Source organism: Condylostylus longicornis, unplaced genomic scaffold (assembly GCF_029603195.1).
Source record: "Condylostylus longicornis isolate FDR11 unplaced genomic scaffold, ASM2960319v2 ptg000020l, whole genome shotgun sequence".
Taxonomy (NCBI): Eukaryota; Metazoa; Arthropoda; class Insecta; order Diptera; family Dolichopodidae; genus Condylostylus; species Condylostylus longicornis.
Genome location: NW_026577989.1, coordinates 1,597,021 through 1,618,934, shown reverse-complemented (window position 1 = coordinate 1,618,934; position 21,914 = coordinate 1,597,021). Strand labels below are relative to the sequence as shown.

The following is a 21,914-nucleotide window of genomic DNA, read 5'->3' as shown; positions in this document are numbered from 1 at the left end:
CCTTTCTCTATACTTATTCAATATTTATGTAGATGCAAGAATAATGTATGAAGGTATATAGGTATACATAATTTTACAAATATACATCAGCTGTATATCTATAATATTTATTTATTTTCAATATATTTGAAGGATTTTCATTGTGTAGCTCTCTTAAATTTTCAAAATACAAAAAAAAAAAAAGGAAAAAAAACAAATAAAAAATATTTAACTAAGAGTATGGAAAATTTTTTTGTTAGACTTTTTTTTTTTATTTTTGTTTTTGATATCCTGGAAAATTTATTATTTTTTATTGAGTTGAAATAAATATTCGACAAAACTGTGTTGTGTTCAGTTTCGATATTCTTTGTTGAACTATTTGACAATATAAACATAATATGTATATGTTTGTGTATATAATCATAGAGCGGGTGCATAGAATTACTTATAGTATATAAACTTTAGAGCATCATGTGACATAAAACGAAATACAAAAGCAATATTCTATAAAGAAAATTTTTCTCTTCATCTTTTAAATTGATTTTAAATTTATGTTTTTTTTTTTTTTTTTGTAAACCATTGAGAATTGTTTTGCGTCACATTTATAATTTCACATATATATATATATATATATATATATAAGAATGTTAAGATAAAAATCTCTAGTATATTTTTATACTCGTATATATAGATAACAAATCGAAATATATTATATGAAAAATAGAATTAGAATGACTTTCTGTTCTATAATGGTAAGGTGGAATAAAAATTTGGAAAAGTGATAATATTGACAGAATAAGACTATTATAATATATTATTATTATTATTGTTATTATAAAAGAATAAAAAATTGTAAATAATTTTCTTTCCTTATATTATGAAAATAAGAATTTCAACTCAGCAATAATAAATAATAATTTATACTTGAAAAATATATAGAAAGAAATCAAAATAAAAAAATATGCGACAATAAAACTTTCACTCAATTTAAAATCGAATGCATTATATAAAAATTATTTTTAAATAGAAAATGAAACTTTGTTACCAAAGAGAGTATATTCATATAATATAAATATTAAAATATACTGATATCCTTTTCAACAAAAAAATTCTCATTCCATAATTTTATTAGGAAAAAAAATATAAATTTTTTATGTGATTAACATGCATGATAAAAATAACAAAAAAAAAAAATAACGTACCTTTAAGGCTTCAGATCATGCACATTTTAACTCATTTAGTTGAAGAAAATGAGTGGAAAATGGTTGAATTATTATACAAAAGTAAAAAAAGGAAAAAAAATAAAAAAATATACGAACAAAATGAAATAAAGGGGAAATTGAAGTTCAAATTGTAATTTTTTCCACTTGCTTACGTGTTTACTATTTATTATCCTTTTCAAGGATTTTTTTTTTATTATTATTTTTTTTTTGCATTTTCTTTTTATTATGTTATTTTTACATTTTGTTTCTATTTCCTTTTTATATATTTATTATGTTCATATTATAAAATAAAAAAAAAAAAAATGTGAAGGTTCAATCTTAAACGCGAATATTAAATTCATTGATGTGTACAAAGGGATGAATATTTTGTGATTATATGGAAAGGGAGGTAAACAGAATGGCAATCACTCAACTGCAAAACTAAAGTATATGTGTTATACAAAAAGAAGCACAATAAAAATATAAAACAAAAAAGAAAAAAATGAATGAATGTTACTTTTTTTATATTTCATTTCTTTTATACACGTTTTTTCTTTTTCATCACCTATATAACATAGATTTAATAGATTTTTCATAGATTTTTTTTTTTCGTCCTTTTATACAACTTATGAATATGAATAAGTTTGATATAAAATACTGTTATATTTTTTTTGTTATTTATATACATACATAATATATAGGTAAAGATGTAGATGTTAATATAGTGTATATGAAAATGATATTGGAGAAAAAGTTTTTAAAATTGTTTACTATAAAAATACAGCTTTTGTTTATGTGTGTGTGTGTGTGTATTGAATATGTTTTCCTATGTAATTTTATAACATTGTATAAAAGACTTTGGATATATGTAGGTATATTGGAAAAAAATAAAATATAGTTTGGTTTATTTTTATTGAAAGTTAAAATTTTTTTTGTGGACTTAAGACAAACTTTTTGTTTTTTTTTTTCTAAAGAAATTGTGTATATACAATTATGGATGAACACATTTGAGTACAAGAGGTAACAAAAATTCTGTAAAACCAATTTTTGTTTTGAATTCTTTTTTTTTTTAGTTGATTAATTTTTTAATTCAAAGAATTCATAACTTTTTTAAAAGTCATAGTGTAAAAAATTGTTAGAATAATGTCAGTTTATCTATGCCTTTAAACAATTAAATCATTATTGTAAATGGGAAATTTGTATTAAGATAGGAAATTTAAATTGAGATTTATGTTTTCAAAATTTATTCTATTATACTTGAAAAATTGATTAAGTAACTATATTGAATTATGTAATTTAATTTTTGACTGGATTATGGATTGTACATTGCAATGATCTATTGTGTCCCCCAAGTACGTAAGGGACCCTACAACACCCCATCGAGACCCGCCCTCCCGATGAATTCGAGTAACTCTGAAGGCCTGATAGACTGCTCTACCGGAGTAAGCATGTAGTTTTCGAGTATTTCTCTTCCCTTGCGAATGAAGACCCTGCATTCTCTCAGAAGGTGTTCTGGCCTAAGAATCTGTAAACATAACTGTACTGGTTATAAGATTTTATTACCTGCGCGGTTGAATACTGGTCGGATAATGTTCAGCAAAACAATACATTTAAATATTTATATTTGTGTACTGAAGAATGAAACGTAGGAAACAAATCGCAGATCATTTTTTTAGTATAGGCTCTTTGTCAAATGGAAGATTTAATTATAATTTTGTTTATATATTAACATGATTAGTATTTTTTTTGTGTTAAAATTTTTGAGTAGCTAACATTTATGGAAAGGTTCGTAAATTAATCCTTTTTTTTGAGGTTTTTTTTTTGTAAAATTACATTTAAAATATTATTCTTTACTAAAAGCATGACTGACTATTAATTATTACAAAACACGACCAAACATCTTCAATTATTAGTGAGTAACATTCTTATACTCATTCAGTTTTACTACAATTTTAACTCGGTTTGCACTTCATCACAAATTGAGTTGCGATCATTAGCTAGTCTTAAGTGCTTCTTCATATAAATCAATAGTTTCTGCTCCAATATCAAGTTGTAATGTAACATTAAAATTTTCTTCAAGGAAAAATTATAAAAAAACTTTAGTTTTGGTCATTTTGATTCTAAAAGAAATCAAAACTAAAAAAGAATATTTTTAATAAGCATCCGTAACTGTATATGACGTTTCTGAACATATTATAAGTTATGTATTTATATGTACAATCCCATATGTATACATGTATTCCATTTATATTTTCCTGCTGACTGAATGGAATACTGATTTTGAATGTTTTTTGTTTTGTTTATTTCTTATTTTTGTATATATAAGGATGAAATCCTTTTTTGTACCAATTTTAGCTTCATAAATATAATTCAATTTATAAATAAGTCATCAAGGTGTGAATATAGATTACCGATTTCGTGATAAATTACTTTTATTGAATGGGGATATGAATAGGAAATGTTCCCTTCTGGTCTCGTTTGTTTTTTTGTTTTTTATTTTTCACCCTATTTAAACTTTAATATTCGAATCATACAAATATATATTTTTGAGCCTTCTTATTAAGGTGTATATATATAATTTAACTTTTTGATTTTTTTCTATGAAATTTGATTTCTATCTTTAGCCCCCCAATTTATTTATTGCTTATACAATTCCTATCACCATTTAAATTCAATGTATATATATGACTTTACTTTAATGTTTATATATTTTTCATTTATTTTGGACTGGCTAGTAATTTTTGAACGTGTATATGGGTGTTGTTTATTTTTTTGCTTATTCAATTCAATTATTTTTACCGCCTGACTGGTTATTATTTTGTGGTTCATTGACAAAAATTTTTAATAGACGACAATAAAGAAAAGAAAAAAAAAGAGAAATAAAAACTTTTTCAATACAGGAAAACAGGAAATGGTAGACGCTTGTCCTATCAATGAAATTATCGGAAAATGGGTTTAATCCGTTTTCTGTTTTTTCTTTTTCTGCTTTTTACTTTGTATTAATGGGAAACCATAACAAGTTTGTTATTTTGTTGATCTTTAATTATTTTTGTTTTTGACACACGTTTTTTGGTTCATTCGTGGTTGACATTTTAACTCAAACCAACAACCATTGTAAATTGGTATAATAACGTGAAGGATATAGGTTTATATCTTTGGATTTATTTTAAAAAAATATAAGGAAGAAATATAAACTAAAAATATGAATTAATATTATATGTTTATTTTTGGCAATTTCAATCAAAAATTTCCACTTTAAGAGAAAACGGATTTATTTTCGATTAAGGAAATGCACACGACTATGAAATTGCTTCCAGATTATGAAATTGCTTTCTATGAATTTTTTAGACTGTATAGTTTATTGATTGTGTTTTGAATTAAACTAGTATTCTTTCTAAAATCATTTTATTTTATCATTTTATCAATGGAAAAAGAAGAATGCATGTTAGAACATGTCATTTGCCATTAAAATAGGTGGTGAAACGGCCTCAATTAGAAAATTTATGCTTATATATAAAAGGGAATTTACAATTTGGAGAAGCCAAACCTCACCCATTAACTGCTTAAATGGCCATCACGAAATTTTGGAAAGTTGTTTAGAACAGTCCAGCGTTAGTTTTAGCATAAACAAAAATTTGGGAAACCTGTGGTCATATAGGATATTCTTGGAAATCAATCCTGTGAGAAAGAACCCTTCGTCTTGGCAAAGAGATTCAGAAAAACTTGTTTAATATAGTTCTAGGCGATGTAAGCAGATTTAGCCTTACCGAAAGAAATTTGGTATATATTTTGATATATTTTCGTGATGGTGACGGAGGCCTTAAGGTCAACGAAAATCTTAAACATGAATAAAATTTTAGTATAAATCAAGAGAAGGGGTATTTAGTATAAACCAAGAGGAAGATCTTATTATTCTCAAAGAAATTGTTAAATCACTGTAGTATTAATAATGTATACTAACAGTAACAAAAAAAGAATATTATGATTTTTACTAGTCAATTTCCATTGAATAATTCTGTTCCATTTTTGTAATGGGCCGAATCTTGTTTTAAAGAAAAGATGTATCGAATATTTTTATGTTCCAAATTACCAAAATACTTTACCAATAAGATGTTCGAAATGATAACGAGTACATTTTGAGTAAAATTAGCTGTAAAACATCCGCGTGACTTTATGAAAATTATTTATTTAAATTTAATTTTTTCAATGTAATCGTGTTCAATTTTAGATCAAGTCACTGCTACACTATATAGACATTTTATTGCAGGTTTTGAAATCAAATCAAGTATTAATGAAATATTTGTGTTGCTAAGAAATTTACAAACAAATTTTAAATAATTATATGTGAATTAAAATTTATAAATTAGAAAAAAAATTAAAAAAAAAACTACTTACCGTACGCAAGAATGATACATCATCCTGCTCGGAGCCTCCTTCTGCTTCAGCCATGATAAATTAAAAATTTTGCTTGATTTTCTCAAGTAAAAAATTTTATTTACTCCAGTTTAACAAAATTTTTTTTTTTCGTAAATTTTTCTTATATTAAAATAAGAAAAATCCGTTATATTTTAGTGACGTTACCAGGTACGTCATACGGATTTTTATTTTTCTCTTTTTTTTTTGTATTTTTATTAAATTTTAAAATAAAATTAGTTTTTTTTTTATTTAAATATTTTGATTAATTATCACTTTTATAATGGTAAAGAAAAATAAAAATTAAAAAGTTTTAAAAATTTTAAAGCTTCGCAATTATTATAAAATAAAAAATTTAATAGACATACATATATATATAAAAATGTGTATATGTATGTATATTTTTTAAATTTAGTTTATATTTTATTTTTTTTTTGAATATTATTTCGTTTTATATTTTATTCATTTTTATTTTTTTATTATAATATTTTGCTTTTATATAGGATGGCTAAAAGCACAAATTTCTATGTGCGTTTTTTATTTTAAAACACACCTCTATATTTTCTGTTTAGTTTGATTTGACCCACTGCCTTTTCTATAAAAATATAAAAATACAAAAATAATTCATAATATTATTTTAAAATCAAGTTGAAAAGTTTGAAATTTTCCAATATTTTGTATATTTTTTTTTAATATGGCAACATTTACAGTTAAATTTTAGTATTTCACTTAATTTTTTTTGAGGTTGCGGAATTTTGTACTGTATTGCCTCAAAGTTTGTTTATAAAATAAGAAGACTTCAATAATATTTAATTCTTGTTAAGATAGTATGAGTGTAAAATAATTTAATATTTATAAATTAAGAAAATTATATCGAGATCTTGACGGCGTCCTACTACCTACCAATATGACGCATTTCATTAGCAAAATGATATATGTAAGTCTACTTCATAAAATCAGAAAAGGTCGTGAAAATTGGAAGAAATAAATTACTGACAATACACTTTTCGATTTTTAATGATATTTTGTATTTTTTTTTTTTTGTTTTAAAAAATCTCTTCGTATTTGTATATTCAATACGGTAAATGTGTATACCGATACAACTATTAGTGGCATTGAGAAAGAATCATTTTATCTTAAGCTTTTAAAGTTTTATACTTTGTTTTTATATCCCTTTTTTCATAATACTGCATTTTGTTGCTTTATTTTTGCATTGGCAATGCACTAGACCGGACATTATATATAAATATCAATAATTTTATCTGTTTATTATATACATATATGTATATGTATATATATGTTATAGACATTGTCCTTCATAAAATATATCCTTCATTTTATTAAAATAACCTTGACCTTGTATTTTATATTTAAGGTCTTTATTTTTTTCGTTTTTTGTTTTCCGCTTGAATTGTCAAACTGAGGTTTTGAATTCCATATAAACAACAAAAAGAAGAAAAAAATTAAGTATGATTCATTTGAAAACCCAAACAATAACCTTTCATCACAAATTTTAGTTAAATAAAATGATGAAAGCAAGACAAACAAACAAAAAAAATTACTCAAATAGAAAAAGATCAATCTTAAATAAAAACTGTACCCACCGAAATAATACCAAAATATCAATTTTAAAAAAAAAACCTTTTTTCCTGAACATTATATTGATTGTATGGTATGTACATATGGAATATTATATCTGCATACAATAATATATTTATCGTGTGCAAGAAGTAATACAGACTCTTATATACATATATCTACATCTATATATATGTAGATAGAAAGATATCCTTTGTAAATTAGCAATATTATTATTATAAAGCCTGTATACAATAGCAACAGTAATAACAATTGTTTTTCGAATATTTTAAAAGTGATAGCAACAGTGCATGCAAATATTCAAGCTTTTCCAATATTATTATTTTTTACTAATTATTATTTCATTTTTATTGATTGTTAAGTAAAATTAAAAAAAAATAGAATAAATTTCTTATAGTTTTAATTAAAAAATAATTTTATATCTATACAAACAGTAATTTTTTCACCAATATTTTGTAATTATTTTCACATTTACTGCGGTTTTAAATTTTTTTAATTTGTTCTGGTACATATGTACATACAATTATAATTTTTATATAGGAAAGTATGTACATATACATATATATTTTTTATTCACACAATTTTTTTCACATTTATTTTTCTTTTTAGTTCTAATATTTAAAATTTCATTTTTATTCACCATTTTGTTTTAATTTATTTTAAAATTTCATATACAATATATTTCACATTTAAAATTTTATTTATTTGATCACCATTTTTTAATTGTTTTTTAATTTTTATTAAAATAAAATGTGCTGTCAAAGTATTTCTCACAAAATTTTAAAATAATAAAAATATTTTGCTATCTAGATTAAGCTTGCTTAAATTTTTCTTTATGATTTTTGTATATTTTTTTTTGTTGTTTTTCGTTTTTTGTTTTCTTACTGTTTTTTCTTCATAAATAATTAAAACTTAAGGACCTTGCTAAGAAGCTTTCATGCACCCTATTTTTAATATAAAAGAAATATGAAAAAAAGCTTTCACATTTAATTTTATTATTTTTTTTTTATTTCAATAAATATTTTAGATTTTAAATAATTTCACTATTTTTTCCTTTAATTTTATTTACTTACTTTTAATTTAAACCGAAAATTTTCAATTACAATTAAATTAATATTTTATGTACTCAATTTAATATATTAATAATAAAGAATATCCTTTTTATTTTAATAAAATTTCAAAACAATGTAGGACAGTAACTAAATAAAAACAATCAGTAAACCTCTCTCTATCCATATTTACTGTAAATATTAAAATAATTTGAAGCTTCTATTTCAATATTCTCATATATATAATAATATTGTTTAAGATTCTGAATGAAAAGAAGCTTTTTCTTTGACTATATATATATATGTATGTATGAAAAAAAGCTTAAATTAAAAGTTTTAAATGGAGAAAATTAAAAACAAAAAAAAAATATAACAAGAAAATAAAATTGAAATGTTAACAACCGTATGGTATGGTACCTACATATATCTTAAATACAGCATTCTTTGGGCCTATGCCAAGGCAAAAATTCTCTTTCTATGCGAAGAGAAAAGTACCCGTATATGCAAATGCGTGTATGAAAGTGTGTTTTGTTTTTTTTTGGTTTTTTTTATATATATATTTTATCCTTATCTCTTTTTGGATTTTATTTTTTAAATGATTGCCAGTGATTTAATTTTTTAAATAAAAAAAAAATATATTTATATTGCAGGTCATGCGCACTCATAAATACCGGGTCACTAGTGTTATATACTATGCTATTATAATATTATTATAAATTTATTTTCATAAATTTTATAAAATAATGTCAAAATTTAAACAAAATAAGAATAATATAAATGTTCATATAAATATTTAATATTTTATTAATATAAACGTGTATGTATGTAAATACAAATGTACATGATAGTGTGATTCCATTCAGGATAGTTTGTACAAGTAAAATTGTTCACGTGCTGATCACTAAATTCTCAGAATACACTCAGAAAAAATATTATAATATTTTTTAGAAAATTTTAAAATTTTATGTGCACCATTCATTTATTTACTTTATTAGATTTATGAATATTTTCGACAAGAAACTGGTTGTAGGTGTTCTTGTTTTTTTCTTGAACACCAGAAAAACAGAAATATTATAATTTATTTGATATTTTTTTCCCTGGCATTAAAAATATTAAAACATTTTTTGGTATACATTATGTAGGTATGTATGTGTATTAGAAGAAAAAAGAATAGTAAGAATAAAAATCTATTTTTAAATTTTTTCCTAATTAGAAAACATTAAATTTTAAAAATTTCAAAATAAAAATTTTTCTGAAAGAGATTGTAAATGTCAAAATAATTCATAAAATAATTTTCAAGTATTTATGTACGTATATAATTTTTATTATACGGCTGTAATACGGCATGAAAATAAATAATTTTGCTGAATAATGGTAAAATTTTTTATAAATGGATGCCCATAATTTTAATTTATAATATTCATTGATTAAAAAATATGACATGCTCAAAAATATTGGCATTTCAAATTGTATATTGTTGCCATATAAAAGGAAATTAGAATATTTCGCAATTACATATATCTTCTCAGAGCTTCAACACAGTATACATACATAAACACATATAATTATATAATATATTATATAAACAAATTTATTTTTTTCGAACAGCTATTATATTTGAAAGAAAAGAAAATAATTTCTTCCATAAAATATTTTTGTTGATATTTCTTCATTTCTTATACAATGAAACTAAAAGATCAGGTGATATTATGAAATAACAATTTAAAAACTAAAAAAAAAAATGTTTTAAATTTTTTTTAAAAATTAACATAAAAGTCAGAGAAATTTAAATGACTCACGAATTGTTTATTTATTTAGATTGTTTAAAATTTTTAATAAAAAAAAACTTTAAACAATCGAATGAATTGAATTAAACACTTAGTTTTGAAGATTTTCTCATCATATTTCTAATAAAAATTTACATTTTAACGCGATCAGTTCAATTTTCAATTTTGATCTGCATAATTTTCAATTTTGAAATTTTAGAGAATCAGAAAAATGACCGGAAAAAGAGAAACAATAATAAGAGTTGCATGTCAATATAGATTTTTAAAGAGAATGTTATAAAAAGAGATCCGTTTATTTTTCATAAATTTTTCTGAATTTTAAGTTTATTTTTGTAAAAACATTATATTATACATTTTTTTTGGGAAACTTGTAAATTTTCTGTAAACAAGTAGTCTCAAAACATGTGTATGTACTTATTATGCCCACTGAATTTTCTTAAGAGTTTAAGATCGTTGTTCTTATTTTAAGATGCTCAAGTTGTTTGTTTTTATAAATTTGTTTTTATAATCCTCAAGACCTGAAACTTAAATGTTTGCCATTGCATTGTCGATATATAATTATTTTTATTACACTATTAAATAATTTCAAAATTAATTTATTTTCAATTATTCAAAAAAACGTACTTAAATTCGGCAAATTAAATGTTACTATATAAGGCAATTTTAGGAATATATGTATAGATTTTTTTCAAATACAGTGTGCATTATAATAATACCATAATGTTAATTTCTAAACCTTTAACTTGAAGTGTGTTATTTAAAATATTAAAATATTATTTATAAAAAAAACTAAAACCTAAAATTTATAATTTTTATATATTTAAAATTATTTTATATATATGTACATTGTTATATATATAAAAAATTCATATTAAAATCAATTTATTTTTAATTAAACTGATCATCTCATAAATATTATTTTAAAGTGCATACTCATACATAATAATATAATAATATTAAAAGTTAAACTTCAAAAACCCCAAAAATAATTTTTTTGTAATTTAAAATAATTTTAAAGTATTTTAATAATATTCTTGTATACTATGCAATTTTGAATATACATACAATATATATTTATGTATATGTATAAGTATATACTAGTACATGTTTATTATTCTGGCGTTACCAATAATTTACTTTTTATCCGGATTTAAAAAAAAAAAATTTTTTTTAATTGCCTTTACAATCATTATACACCATATACATACATATACATAAATAATAATATAAAAAGGATATTTAATTTGCCAATAATCAAATACAAAATATTACGTGACATTTTATATAAGTTAATTTTTGTAATTCGACATGTTATTCCACAAAAAAAAGAGAAAAAAAATCATTTTATACATGAAATAATAATAAAAAGGAAACACTAAATATTTTCATATACATACCTATACATATATGTATATTATTATAATGCTAAAGTAGTTTTAATTCAATTATTTACGGTAGGTGGCCACATGTACGTTTTAATTTTATTTAAGTTTCCTTTTTTTAGTTTTTAATTATTTTGTTCTTATTTATTATAAATTGAATAATAACAACATTGTGTGCTTAAATATAAAATATATATGTATGAATATATGTATGTATATATATTATGTATGCATTACTATTTAATTAATTTACAAAAGAAACAAATACTAATATTTTATTATTGTTCTAAATAAATAAATTGTTTTCATTACGTGGTTTAAATATACGGCCACATTATTTTGGTCTTTGAAAATTTCATAAACGTACATAATAATATTATATATATGTCTTTTATATTAATATACCTTAAAAATGTAATTGTAAATAAAATATAAATTTGACATCAATCTTTTAATCAAAAAAAAAAAAAATTATAGACAATTTTTATATAATTATACAATCATAATATTGTTATATTTTCCAAAATTACACTCAATATATACGTAATTTAATTTTGAAATATATAAGGTGTATCTCATCTAAATATAATTAAAGTAATTTTAATTTATTTTCTAATTAAAAAAAATATGAAGGTACGTAGTAAAAATTAAAATATGAAATAACTGACATTGTTATACAATTTTTCAAATTCGAATTATAGCTTTTGTATTATAAGAATTAATGTATAACACTTTTAAAAAGTATTTTACAATATTGTACAAGTATTTAGGCTTTATCTAATATAAGGGAGTAGTTGAGACTTAAAGGGATTTTTCATGTGCATTTGTTCTGGTAGATTTCTCATGAACATAACGGTAGATGGAAAATAAATTTTCAAATGTTTAACATTTTAATAGGTTAGATTTTATTGCAGGACTTCCATTTATATCGTATAGCGGATTGCATAAATAAATAAAAAAAAACTTAGAGTATTAACGTGTTACACAAAATCACCCTATATTTTAATATTATACGAGTATATCGTATAATATTATATGTACTTCTATAGTTATATAAAAATATACTTTTTAATAATTAATTTATAATTAGATAAAATATTGGATATAATAAAATAATAAAAAAAAAAATTGTGTAATTGAATCTCCTATTTGACTAAATGGTAAATGGCTCTAAAGCTAATAAAAAATATGGATTTTATGAAAACCATAAATATAAAACACTTAAATATGATGTTGAACTATATTAAAGTGCTTTTATACGCACATATGTAGGTACTTATATATATAAGTAGATTTGACTTATTAAATTTATATTTACTAATAATAAAAAATCAATTTAATTAGCAAAAATTTATATTTCGGTCTATAATATGTGAATGTCCTCAAAAATACTATGGTATTTAAGGTTGTTTATAACATATGTACTAATATATATATATATATATGCATATTCATTTACATATGTAATAGGTTGAAAATATTTCAATTTGCTTTTGTAAACATATACATACATGCAGTTATAATTATATAACTGCATGTACATGTATACCTAATTATTTTAAATTTATTATAGAATTTTGTCAATAATGGGTTAATAAACCACAAAAAATTGTTATTACTATAGGATATGGTAAGTATTTGCTATATTTATATTGTTCTTTTTTCTTTTATTTTGTTGCAGCTTCATTAAAAATTATTGCAAATGTAATAATCAATTTTTGTTGTATACGTTTACTTTTTTTTTTTATTTTTTTTTAATGTTTTCCCTTCCTTTATCCTCTATAAATTTGGTTTTTTTTTTTTGTCACAAAATCCAGGATTAATAACAACAGAATTATGGAGTAGAAAATTAAATTAAAAATTCATTTAAAATAAATTTATTGGATGAGATTTTATGGTGTAAACACAAAATTATAAAAATAGTAAAAAATTAAAAAATATATAATAATATATTATTTTTTAAATGAATGGGCAATAAATGAGGTTTTATATGCAAAATATTGTATATATTGCATATATATAAATAATAATATGTTTGAATATATAAAAAATTATAATGTAAACGATTGCTTATATTTCAATGATAAAAACCAAAATTAAAATTATTTAAAAATCATAAACTAATTTTACCTTACTAGCATATCCTGTGCGTTATATGTATACATAATAAATGAAAAATCCTAATAAAATCCTAATTATAGAACAAAAAAAATTTAATTTTAACTCAACAATTATTTCTTCATACAACAAAAAAAAAAGACAAAAATCTAATAAAAAAATTATTAAAATAAAATTATTTAATATTTAAAATTCATTATACAAAAATATCCTTATTCTGTCCTAAATTTATATAAACCTGTATACACTTTTGTATAATTATTATAATAAAATATTTTGAGTAATAAATTTGAAATTTTGTGTGAGTAGTACTATATATCTATATATATATATCCTATCTATCTCATAATACATACCAAATAAGATATCAAATTGGTATATATTTAAAAAATTATTTTCAAATACAATATTATAGATTCATGACCCTGATGATGATGGGTATTGATGATTAGTCATGTGTAATTTTATAAAATATCTTTATATATTATATTATATGCATCTTTATTTTATGGGTATTTTTATATAAAAATATTTTTAATAACCTTGAGTTATCTTTAATCTGTGAAACTGATAACATAAACAAGCATTTTTTGTATTTTACTGCTTTGTATATATGTGCATATGCTCAATATATGCATTTATATATAAACATAAAAATATTTTAGAAAATTTGATTTTAATACAAGGACCGTTAAATGTCCTTCAACAAAATTACTAAAGAAATAACAAAAATAAAAAATATTTGTTTTTTCATTTTATAATATTGTTGCATCCTTATTAAATTATTTTAGAGTTTTAATAAAAATAATGTCATTTATCATGTGAATATTGTAGATATATATGTTTTTTTAAAAAAAAAAAAATTCTTAAATTAAAATAAAAAAATTAAATAAATTTTAAGGTATGTTTGTATTACCTAATCGGTTTTTTGAACAAAATGATATTAAATAATTTATTTATTTACCTTGACTTAACGGTATTCTTTCTAGGTCAAAATTTTTATATCAAAATTATTATATTATTATAATTTATTAAGGAATTGAATTGAGTTGAAGGATATTTTGATATTGACATAATATTTGATAATTTTAAAAATATATATATAAAGGATATAAATATTATAAATATTATTAAATAATTAATTAAAACAAAACTAATGAATGGTACAATATTCGACGAAATGAGTTTAATTAAAAAAAATCTGATGTGGTCAGCACATAACCGACCGCATTGTTTATTGTCTAGTTAAATGAAAGTGTTACAGAATATTATAAAAATGTCTGTTAAATACTTCTTTCCAATTTTTAGGACATTAGTAAGCTTATACTTAACATACTTAGAAAAATGTAAATTTGGCTCTTAGTAGAGTTTCGCTTTGTGCTACCCGAATTCCCTGAAATGCTCGCCAGTTAGTTTCGGTAACAACCAGAACTCAAATATCAAATTTCAAGAAATTCCATCAATTTGTTCTGTGGATATGGTGAAAAATGTAAAATCGGCCCGCAAATCCGTTTTCGAGCCCTGATCTTTCCAAAAAAGTTACATGTTCATTGTTTTAATACGAGGAGTTCATATATTAAATTTCAATGAAATCGGTTGATTATTTCTCTTTATATACACAAAAATGTATATTTGGCCCGTAGTAAACGTCTAGTTGCCGATGCCTGATTTCTTCCAAAACATACGAATTTTTGGGGACGGTCGAGCTGAGCTTATATATAAAATTTCAAGTAAATCGGTTGAATACTTTCTTCAAAATGTTCAAAAATGTAAAACAGGCCCGCTAAAAAGTGCAGTTCCCGAGGCCTGATATATACCAAAAGTTGATCGATCCGTGCCATGGTGGAAACAAACTTACATATAAAATTTCATCAAAATCGGTTCAGCCGAACTTGAGATACACGCGTGCACACGCAGACCGACAGACCGACAGACGGACAGACCGACAGACCGACAGACGGACAGACCGACAGACCGACAGGTTGCTAAAAATAGTTTATTTACACTTCCCTATTATGGAGAAGTACGTTCCCACCGAAAACTCGATATGCAAAATTTGTTGCCATCACATAACCTACCTATTGTTTACACAATACGGTCGGTAAAAATTGGAAAAAAGTTATGTACTCACATATTTTTGAATGTTATATAATTCACTAAATTAATACCATATAGATGGTATTTTTCTATAATATTCTATAGTACTCTATAGTCTTCGTATGTATTTATATTTTTTTTACTCTCAAGTAAATCATGATCAATATAACATCTAAAAGTAAATACATAATACTCGTTATACACATACGATTATTGTAGAAAGCTTCTCAGTAATAAATGATTTATTAATATATACCATCGTTTAGGACATTAAAAATTGATAAAATATTTGTTATAAACTGGGTTTGATACTCAATAATTTCTGAGATTATTTATGAAAATTTTGGTGAAGAGCTTATTTCCTCTTTATTATTCAGTTTAAAATATATAGTATGTGTTTCGAACAAAAAATTTTGTTTTAAAGGAGGTTATTGAGGGCTTTAAGACAAGGCATGATCTAATTTTGTACACCTTATACTTTCGGAATGACAAGATTAATTTTTTTTATATATGTGTAAAATTCATTTGTTTACACTGACTGCAGGTTTTATTTTGTGTGCCATTTATTTGGAAATGCCGATTTGTTATTTACTTAAGTAAGAGGACAATATTCTTTGCCTTCACAGAACTTGTATTTAATATTATAAACGTATGCATAATACTACTTCCAAAATAATCTTATGAGTATTTTATTAATCTATCTATACCTATATATATTATGTTTGTGTATTTTTTTTAAAGTAATATAATTTTTACATCGAACAAGGTCATGTATTTAGACTATTGAGCATATTTACAAAAATACAAGTAAAACTTACTTTTGTAACCTATTTTGAATTTTGTAATTTTTTTATTATAAACAAATTCAAACCCCCAAAGATGACTTAATCAATTCTTTTTTTCCATAACTTTTTTTATTTTTGTATTATTATTTATGTTTTAAAGAATTTGCGATAATATCCTTAGAGAATATACTTATACCAAGTAAATATAATGTAATAAAAATTTACTTTTGTTTTGTTTCTGATTTTATCCGCATTACACTGTTACTATCACATGTTGTATTTTTATTTTTCATTTTTTTTTTTTGTATTGTGTATTCCATATGTTTTTGAGCTTAGCTTTTTTTCAGCCTTTATTACATATGTATACGATGTTATTATATAATTATTACTGTTGAATTGTATATATATATGACATAAAAGAAAAAAGCTTTTATATAATATTTTTAATATTTTGTTGGTATTTTTTTTTTAATAATAATTCCATGTGCTCAAGGATTTTAATATGTGTACGTAAACATATACAAATACACATATAAAATAAAAATTTATTATATTGCTTATATATTTTATTTTTGTTTTGTGTACAAGTATGTTTTGCCTAATATTATTTTTGTCCTAAATATAATTCATAATTCGCTAGTTATGAAAATATTATTGTTATACTAATAATAATAAAAGTAGGGTGTCGGTGTGTGTGTGTTTTTGTATTATAACAACAGAAAGTAAAAAATTTTCTTTTATTATTTGTAATTTTTTTCTGACACACATAATATTATTGAAGTAATGATAAAATGCAAGAAAGAAAAAAAGTTTATATGTAAAAGCTTTAATCCTTTGTTTATTTTGACACTTTGTAGGCATATACATATTATGTATATAACGTTATATATAATTGTTATTATTATTATAAGGGTTACTGTTTTTGTTTAATATAATTTTCATTTTATATTCTGTAAAATAAATTAAATAATTTTAAATATTTTGATGTTAATAATGCTTTATAATTTTTCCAATTTTTTATTTTGTGGGAAAAGAGAAAAATCTAACATAACCTCAAAAAATAAAATCGTAATCCAAGGCTCGATTTATTTTGAGGTTAGACAGAGTGCTTTTCCCTTTTTTTTTTATTATTATTTCATTCGTGTTTTTATTTAATGTTTTTATTATTTGATTTTCATTATATTGTTTAATTAATGCCTTACGCACGACATTCTTTGATTAACACTTAATTTCAAGCATTTTGATCATAACATTTTAAAATATAAAAAAATTTTTTTTTTTTTTGGATTTTATTTAATTTTTATAATAATAAAATATTTTGTGTTTTTGTAATTAAAACATAATCTACATTATATCTAGAATATATAGGAAAAATTTATTTTAGTAATGTACGTATTTTTTAATTTTAAAACATAAAAGCCCAAAAAAAAAAAAATTCTACATTTATTTCAAAATTATTTCAATATTGAAATTTTCGCGATATAAAATTAAATTAAACTAGAAAAAAAAAAATATTTATTTTTTTAGTTTGTTCAAATTCTTTTTATTTTTATTTTTTTTTTGTTGTTGAAAATATTTTTCTAACGTTATTTATAAAACGGGCACAAATAATTTTATTTTTTTTTTTTTTGATTTTTGTACGCGGTTGCTATACGCGATTTCGTATATTGCTCTATTTTTCACTTATCCCGTTTCTCGTCTCTTTTTTGTTCGGATTCATATAGACCCCCGCTCGTTTATTATCAACATTGTGTATTAGAAATTCATTCGATTCGCAGCATATTGTTTGTTCTATAGAAAATTTTACATTTTTGTTATTTTTTTTTTTTTTTTTTCTGTTGCTTTTTGTTATTTTTTTATTTGTTCGTAAGTGAAAAACTAAAAGAATTTAATTTTTTTTTATATATTTTCTTCTTTTGTTATTATTATAATTTTTGTATTTTTTTTTTATTTCATTTTATTTTAACTAAAAATAAATTGCGTTGAATGCCTGGGAAATTTTTCTTTTCCAAATTTTAATTTTAAAATTTTAAAATTGAAATTTTTTTAAATAGGCAATTTTCTAAAATTTTTAATAATTAAATTTAAAATTATCAAATATTATTAAAGGTATTTTGAATTTTTAAATATGCAATATAAAAACAACTGAACTTCATATTAATTTTTTAAAATGCTATAATAAATTTCATATAGATTATTAAAACAATTCAAAAAAAAATATCATAAAATTATTATTAATAAAGAATAAGGGTACACTTTGTATATTATTTCTACACTGTTTCTATTATAAAAAAAATCTTTAACGATGATGAGTATAACTTACTTTCGTGTCGATTTTTCTGTAGACTTAGCCGAACTAAATTTTTTTATATAGAAAAAGGAACCTTTAAGCATTTTTCAATTGGGTGTTTAGTTGGGTGGCTTTTCTTTACATTTTTATATTTCTTTAAAAGAGAATGAGAAAAATATAAATTGTATATTTCATATGGAAGAAGAGTATGTACGGAACTTTTTATGTGTATTATTAATATGTGAGAATACACTGCGAAAAAAATTTATGTAGGATTTTTATTTACAAAATATTTTTTAAATCATAATGATTAAAATAGATATATACTTTTAATATTATAATATGAAAATGGTAATATAAAATAATTGACTCCATAATATTCATAATAATCTATATTGGTAATAAACTATAAATATCAAACACTTTTAATATTTAATATAAAATAAAACTCTGGCAGGCTGACCTAGTTAATCCAATGACTAGTGAAACTGAAGCTTGAAAATTCTAAAAAAATCAAGTAGGAGGTTCTTATTCTTCTCAGTGGGGTAGGGGGACCAGGAAAATATATGTTTTGGAATATAATGCAATAATGCCATTTACATATTCTCAACATACTGCACTTACACATTAAATTTAAAAATTCAAAAGTTAGATTAAATTTATTTGAAATTAATTTCACGTTTTAAAATGAAATTTTGAAAAATTTTGAAAATTTTATTATATTTATTACATTGAGAAAAACCAAAAAAAGGATTAATGGGTGACCAAATTTTTTTAGTACTTTAAAATTGATATGTGAACGTACATTGAAATTTTTTTGAGTGAGTCAATAGTTTCCCTTTTATTTCAAAATTTATAGGGAATGAAACGAACGTTTCTGGTTTCGGGCTTGTGTCTCATGATTTGTTGCAGTATTATTCAAATAAATTAAAATAATATGCCTGTAATTTTTATTTTAACATGAATATTATTTTAATTCGATTGCTTTTGATTTAAAAAAAGTTTTACCGTATACGATTTTAGCATGCATTTTGTACAATACTATAATTAATTTACAATGTCCTAAACGCTTGCACTTTGGTTTTTCATTTTGAATGGATTACTTGATATTTTATAGATAAATTTATTGATTTCTTGGTTTAAAGAAAAGTTTATTGACTAAAATTTTGATTTGTTATAAGAAAGAATTTATAATAATATATTTTGTACTTCCGTTTTCTTAATATAAGTATAGTTTGTTAGAAACTTGATTCTGACGAAGAGAACTAACATGCAGTTTTTTCTTAGAAAAAAAAAAATTCTTCAACACCTCCTAAATTAATAATTAACAAAACAATAGTAAAGTTTCTTTTTAATCTGAAAGTGAAGAAATTGCTAGACATACGAATAATTTCTTCTGATACCAATGTATTTTTCTCATATTTATATTAAATAAAGTAGAAATTTTTAAGTGACTAATATCATACAGCTTGGGCTTGTGATTAAAAATAAATTTTTTTCTGAAATTATTTTAATATTTTATAAAATATCTCACGCTAATATCATTTAACTCAATGTATAATTCTCACGCTCACCTTCCATTATTTTTTCTACATAAAAATATAAAATTGGTGTGTATTAAATATTAAAAGGTGTTAAAAACTTGTTGTTACGTTTGAACATAAATTTTAAGAAATTATTTTTATGAGAAAATTATGTTTTTTATTTGGGGTTTGGTACTTTTTTTACAATTAAATCAAGTTTGATAGTAATGTAAGTACAATGAGTTCTGCATAAAAAAAATCAATTATTTTCAAGGTCTCTCTTAAGAGGAAATCTGTATTTCGATCATAATATCGAAATTAAAATTAAATTTAATATGTTCATATTCAACTGTTTCTAAAATCTTTTTTAATTAGAATTTTGTTTTTTTTCATATACTCGTATGTTATAATATTAATTTATCCTATGATTGTTCTGTTCAACTATATAAAATTATTTTTTTTCCAATTCTCATTTTTCAGTAAACTATATACATATATTGAATTGTTCTCTGTATTTCTAAAAATAGTTTATGCTCATTACTTGCTAAGAATATTATTGTAGTTCCTATTGGCACCAAAAAAATGGCACCATAATTTTCATAAAATTTATTTTTCCCATATAAAATGTGTGCTAAAGAAAATAAATGAAAAAAAAATTTTTTATAAAATTTTTATAATTTTTTATAATACGTTTCAAAGAACTATTTATATATTATAATTAACAATTGAAAATTATTAGCATTAAACCACAAAAAAGAAAGGGAAAATTTTTGAGGAAGATTTTCTCGTAATTATTTTTTAATGAACTCAATTTATTTCAACTAATTTTATAAATTTTATTAGATTTTTCACACATTAATTTTTATAAAATATTTTTCAATTATTTATTTTTATTCTATGGCTTAGCAATTTATCACTTTACCGGGATTTTTTCGGCCAATTACAAGTATTTCTTTTATATTTGTGCTTTTTTTCACTTTTATTCACAAGTGGTTTTTAAAATTATATTTTTGCATTAAAAAATTCGAATTATTTTCGCGAATACGTTTTTTCGATTTTAAACGTTTAATTTCGAGCAAAAACTGAATTTTATTTTAAAATTTTTTTGAATAAGTCTTGAATAATTTTCAATAGACCATTCACTTCAAAAAATGTTAATTTTTATTTTTTTTTTTAGTTAATTATTGAAATTTTTTTTACGTAAATAGAATTGACAAAAATTTTATATGGGAAATTTTTAAAACAATTTTCATTAATAGTATTTTTTCATTCATAGTAACCTTTAGTTATAGTTTTGATTTGAGAGTATTAGATTTGTTGGAACGTGGAAGGGTAATTAATATAATTTTATTCTGAAAGTAAATTTTCCAAATTTCTGGTTTCGTTTGAGTTAAATCTATTCTTTTTTAGATTAATTATATTAATTAACCAAAAGTTTTCACTGATTTCGTATTTTGGTTCTGAATTTGAGTTTGTGTCACAATACATCTTCGCATAATTTAAAAATATTTTCCGTATTAATTTTATTTAATTTATATATTCATAAATCTATTATGTAAATAAATTTCAGATAAAAATATTTGGTTCATAAATGTTGATGGACAGAAATTTTTTCAAAATTAATTTGACATTCCATTTTCAAAAGAAAACCAAATATATAATATATGTAAGTATTTTAGGGGAAAATTGA

At 21.8% G+C, this 21,914-nt stretch overlaps 1 protein-coding gene across 26 annotated transcripts in view; it reads right to left on the bottom strand.

Annotated features, from left to right (window-relative positions):
• The window catches only part of LOC129606687 (ryanodine receptor), a 115,123-nt gene extending 93,837 nt beyond the window's left edge, over nucleotides 1–21,286 (bottom strand). For 21 of the 26 annotated variants that reach the window (XM_055517123.1, XM_055517148.1, XM_055517140.1 and 18 more), the window contains exons 1-2: nucleotides 18,735–18,805; nucleotides 5,577–6,189 (exon numbers count right to left, since the gene is read on the bottom strand). In XM_055517123.1, coding sequence (XP_055373098.1) covers nucleotides 5,577–5,630 — 54 coding nt within the window. In that variant the 5' untranslated portion in view covers nucleotides 5,631–6,189; nucleotides 18,735–18,805. Of the gene's footprint in view, nucleotides 1–5,576; nucleotides 6,190–7,625; nucleotides 7,785–18,734; nucleotides 18,807–21,146 lie in introns of those variants that run through there. The other 5 variants (XM_055517127.1, XM_055517128.1, XM_055517125.1 and 2 more) reach the window with 5 other exon arrangements.
• Between the last annotated feature and the right edge of the window lie 628 nt (nucleotides 21,287–21,914).